The sequence below is a fragment of the Athene cunicularia genome, unplaced genomic scaffold (assembly GCF_003259725.1).
Source record: "Athene cunicularia isolate RWA unplaced genomic scaffold, athCun1 SCF_73, whole genome shotgun sequence".
Taxonomy (NCBI): Eukaryota; Metazoa; Chordata; class Aves; order Strigiformes; family Strigidae; genus Athene; species Athene cunicularia.
This window is the reverse complement of record NW_020799505.1, coordinates 1-4,559: the sequence shown is the minus strand read 5'-3', so window position 1 is coordinate 4,559 and position 4,559 is coordinate 1. Positions and strand designations below refer to the sequence as shown.

The 4,559-nt window shown below is 58.2% G+C and overlaps 1 protein-coding gene across 3 annotated transcripts; it reads left to right on the top strand.

The window, feature by feature from the left end:
- The first annotated feature begins 30 nt into the window (after positions 1-30).
- Positions 31-4,389, top strand: LOC113490939 (tubulin beta-7 chain). 3 transcript variants are annotated; one of them, XM_026867552.1, is made up of 3 exons: positions 31-162; positions 383-493; positions 2,669-4,389. In XM_026867552.1, the coding sequence occupies exons 2-3, from the start codon at positions 433-435 to the stop codon at positions 3,724-3,726; spliced, it is 1,119 nt and encodes a 372-aa protein (XP_026723353.1). In that variant the 5' UTR covers positions 31-162; positions 383-432; the 3' UTR covers positions 3,727-4,389. The 3 variants fall into 3 exon arrangements, with proteins under 3 accessions (XP_026723353.1, XP_026723352.1, XP_026723351.1); XM_026867551.1 differs by lacking the exon at positions 31-162 and having other exon boundaries at positions 373-493; positions 2,669-3,768; positions 3,814-4,389; XM_026867550.1 differs by lacking the exon at positions 31-162 and having other exon boundaries at positions 373-493.
- The last annotated feature ends 170 nt before the right edge of the window (positions 4,390-4,559 follow it).

The following is a 4,559-nucleotide window of genomic DNA, read 5'->3' as shown; positions in this document are numbered from 1 at the left end:
GGGGGGGGAGGGTGTGTTGGGCAGAGCCTTTCTGACCCCGCCCCCATCACCAGTTTTGGGAGGTGATCAGCGATGAACATGGTATCGACCCCACCGGCACTTACCACGGCGACAGCGACCTCCAGCTTGACCGCATCAGCGTCTACTACAACGAGGCCACCGGTATGGTGTCACCCTGTCACCCCTCTGTCCCCATCACCCCTCCCCTCATCCCTCTCCACCCGAGACCTGACATGCTCAGCTTGCCCATTCCACTCCCCACACCCTCCCCCCCCTACCTCCACCTTTTTGGGTTTTGGGATGTTTTATGGGGGTTTTGGTGGGGTGGGGAGGTGACGCAGTTGTCACTGTCCCCACCCCGGTGACATGGTGATGTCCCCAGGGGGTAAGTACGTGCCGAGGGCCATCTTGGTGGACCTGGAGCCGGGCACCATGGACTCTGTGCGCTCGGGACCCTTCGGGCAGATCTTCCGGCCAGACAACTTTGTTTTTGGTGAGTTCCCGTGTCACCTCTTGTCCCCCCATGTCCACCATGCCACCTCCTTCCTTGTAGGTGACCCCGGGATATCCCATCATGGCAGGGTGGCAGTTCCTCTCACTTGGCTGTGAAGCTCCTCCTGGTGGCCACCTTTAGGTGATCATCACCATGGGGTGGGGTGGTGGGTCCCCGCTGTCCTCAATATGGTGGCCTATGGGTGCCAGTCCCAGTGGAGTGACCCCTCACTCCTTGATGGCCCTCACAGGGGGGTGGCAGGTCCTTACTGTCCCCTTCTTGGTGGCCAGGGTGTCTCATTGTGTCCCCAGAGCTGCAACCCTTGGATTCTGGGAGGGTTATTTGGGTCCCCAAAGGGGTCAGGGATCCCCAAATCGGGGGAATGGGGGTCCTCTAGGAGACGGGTGTCTCTTAGGAGCTCAGGGTGCCCATGGGTGGGATGGAGATACCTAAAGAGAACAGTGGAGGTCCATGAGGACCTTAAGGGTGGGCTGGATGTCCCCAGGAAAGGTAACAAGAGGTTCTCAGTGCTTGGAGGTCCCCAAAAGGAGTGATGGTGGTCCCCAAGGAGCTTCAGTGTGGACTGGAGGTCCCCAAGAGTTGGACAGAGGTTTCTGACGTGCTCAGGGTACCCAAGGTTGGCATGAAGATGGAGATGGGGGGTGGTTCTCTTCTCCACCACTTGGAGATCTTAAAGGAGGAGGATAGAGGTCCCCAAGGGTCAGGTAAAGGTACCCTGCAAGCGTGATGGAGGTGCTCAAGGTTCTTGAAGGTGGGAGGGGGGTACCCAAGGTCCTCAGGTTTGGCTTGGAGATAGGCAAGAACAAGAATGAATGTCCCCAAGGCCCTTAGTGTTCTGAAGGCTTTACTGGATGTCTTCAAAGATGGTGATGGGTGTCCCCAAAGAGCATAAAGTCCCCAGGGAGGCTGATAGAGGTCCCTAGAGGTGGGATGGTGTCCCCAGGGGTTTGTTAGATGTCTTCAAAGACAGTGATGGATGTCCCCACACATGGGTTGGATGCCCCCAAGGAGCTCGGGGTCCTCGGGGATTGACTGGGCATCCTCAAGAGTGTTGGTGGGCGTCCCCAAGATGGGCCCGGAGATAGGCAAGAAGAGCAGTGAAAGTCCTCAAGGCCCTTAAGCGTTCTCAGGGCTTTGCTGGATGTCTTCAAAGATGGTGATGGATGTCCCCAAGGAGCATGAAGTCCTCAAGGGTGGGCTGGAGGTCCCCAAGGAGCTCAGGGTCCCAGGGGTTTGGCTGCACATCCCCAAGGGTGTTGATGGATGTTCCTACAAGGCTGGGATCAGGGTGCCCAAGGTGACGAAGGTTGGTTTGGATGTCCCCAGAGGTGGGATGGAGGTCCCCAAGGTCCTCAAGACTTGCCTGGGAATAGGCAAGAAGAACACTTAAGGCTTCCCAAGGCCTTTAGCATCCTCAGAGATTTGTTTGATGTCTTCAAAAATAGTGGTGGATGTCCCCAAGGAGCATAAAGTGCTCAAGGGTGGACTGGAGGTCCCCAAGGAGCCTAAGGTCTCCATATATGGGCTGGAGGTCCCCAGGGAGCTCAGGGTCCCAAGGGTGTTGGTGGAGACCGACCCCCAAGCTTGCCCTGGACGTAGGCAAGAAGAACAGTGGAGGCCCCCAAGGCTGTTAGGGTCCTCAGGGGTTTTTTGGATGTCTTTGAAGATGGTGATGGATGTCCCCAAGGAGCATAAAGTCCTCAAGGGTGGGCTGGAGGTCCCCAAGGAGCTCAGGGTCCCCAGGATTTGGCTGCACATCCCCAAGGGTGTTAATGGGGTTCCCACAAGGTGGGCTGGGGGTCCCCAAGCTGATGAAAGTTGGTTTGGTGGTCCCCAAAAGTGGGATGGAGGTCCTCAAGGTTGGCCTGGAGGTAGGCAAGAAGAACAGTGAAGGTCCCCAAGGGTTTGGTGGATGTGTTCAAAAGTGGTGATGGATGTCCCCAAGGAGCAGAGTCCCCAAGAGTGGGCTGAAGGTCCCCAAGGAGCTCAGGGTCCCCCGGGTTTGACTGGACATCCCCAAGGGTGTTGCTGGAGGTCCCCATAGTCCCTAGGGTTGTCCTGAAAGCCCCCCCCCCACCTCCCAAGACCTCAGTTTCCCCTGGGGAGCTACTCCATGACGTCCCCACCGTGTCCCCTGTCGTCCCCCCTCCCCAGGCCAGAGCGGCGCTGGCAACAACTGGGCCAAAGGTCACTACACGGAAGGGGCCGAACTGGTGGACTCGGTCTTGGACGTGGTGAGGAAGGAAGCGGAGAGTTGTGATTGCCTCCAGGGCTTCCAGCTGACCCACTCGCTGGGCGGCGGCACCGGCTCCGGCATGGGCACCCTCCTCATCTCCAAGATCCGTGAGGAATATCCCGACCGCATCATGAACACCTTCAGCGTCGTCCCGTCCCCCAAGGTCTCGGATACGGTGGTGGAACCCTACAACGCCACCTTGTCCGTCCACCAGCTGGTGGAGAACACGGACGAGACCTACTGCATCGACAACGAAGCCCTCTACGACATCTGCTTCCGCACCCTCAAGTTGACCACGCCCACCTACGGTGACCTCAACCACCTCGTCTCGGCCACCATGAGCGGCGTCACCACTTGCCTCCGTTTCCCCGGTCAACTCAACGCCGATCTTCGCAAGTTGGCCGTCAACATGGTGCCCTTCCCGCGTCTCCATTTCTTCATGCCCGGTTTCGCTCCCTTGACCTCCCGCGGCAGCCAACAGTACCGTGCCCTCACCGTCCCCGAGCTCACCCAGCAGGTCTTCGACGCCAAAAACATGATGGCCGCCTGCGACCCGCGTCACGGCCGGTACCTGACGGTGGCGGCCGTTTTCCGAGGCCGCATGTCCATGAAGGAGGTGGACGAGCAGATGCTCAACGTGCAGAACAAGAACAGCTCTTACTTCGTCGAGTGGATCCCCAACAACGTCAAGACGGCCGTTTGCGACATCCCGCCGCGCGGCCTCAAGATGGCCGTCACCTTCATCGGCAACAGCACGGCCATCCAGGAGCTCTTCAAACGCATCTCGGAGCAGTTCACGGCCATGTTCCGCCGCAAAGCCTTCCTCCACTGGTACACGGGTGAGGGGATGGACGAGATGGAGTTCACCGAGGCCGAGAGCAACATGAACGACCTCGTCTCGGAGTATCAACAGTACCAAGATGCCACCGCCGAGGAGGAGGAGGACTTCGGTGAAGAGGCCGAAGAGGAGGCCTGAGGGGATTGGTCATCCTCGGAGAGCCCTCATCATCCTCGGAGAGCTCCTCGTCCTTCAGTGTTGTCCTTGGAGAGCCCTCGTCCTTCCGCCGTCATCGTCTTCGGAGAGCCCGCGTCCTTCACCGTTGTCCTTGGAGAGCCCTCAGCCTTCATCATCCTCGGAGAGTCCTTGTCCTTCGTCATCCTCCTCAGCCTTCATCAGCGTCCTCGGGGAGCCCTTTGATCTTCATCGGTGTCCCCGGAGAGCCCTTGGTCTTGCTGTTGGCGCCAGAAAGCCATCGTCATCGGAGAACCCATGGCCTTCATCGCTTGTCTTCAGAGCGCCCTTGGCCTTCACTGCGGTCCTTGGAGAGCTCTTGGCCTTCATCATCATCCTCAGAGAGCTCCTGCCCTTCTTCGTCACCAGAAAGCCCTCACCCTTTGTCACTGTCACCAAAAAAGCTCTTGGCCTTCACCGTTGTCACCAAAAAGCTCTTGGCCTTCATCATGGTTGTCCTCAAAGCCCTTGGCCTTCGCTGTTGTCACTGGAGAGCCCTTGGCCTTCATCATCATCCTCGAAGAGCCTTCAGCCTTTGTCATTGTCCACGGAGAGCCCTCGGTCTTCACCGGCGTCACCAGAGAGTCCTCGTCCTTCATCATGGTCACTAGAGTCCACCATCATCATGGAAGAGTCCTTCGTCATCGTCCCCGTCCTTCATCCTGGTCACTAGTCCTTCCTCATCGTCACCGGAGAGTCCCAGTCCTTTATCATGGTCACTGAAGAGTCCTTCACCATAATGATTGTCACCAGAGTCCTCGTCCTTCGTCATCGTCGCCTGAGTCCATCATCATCAC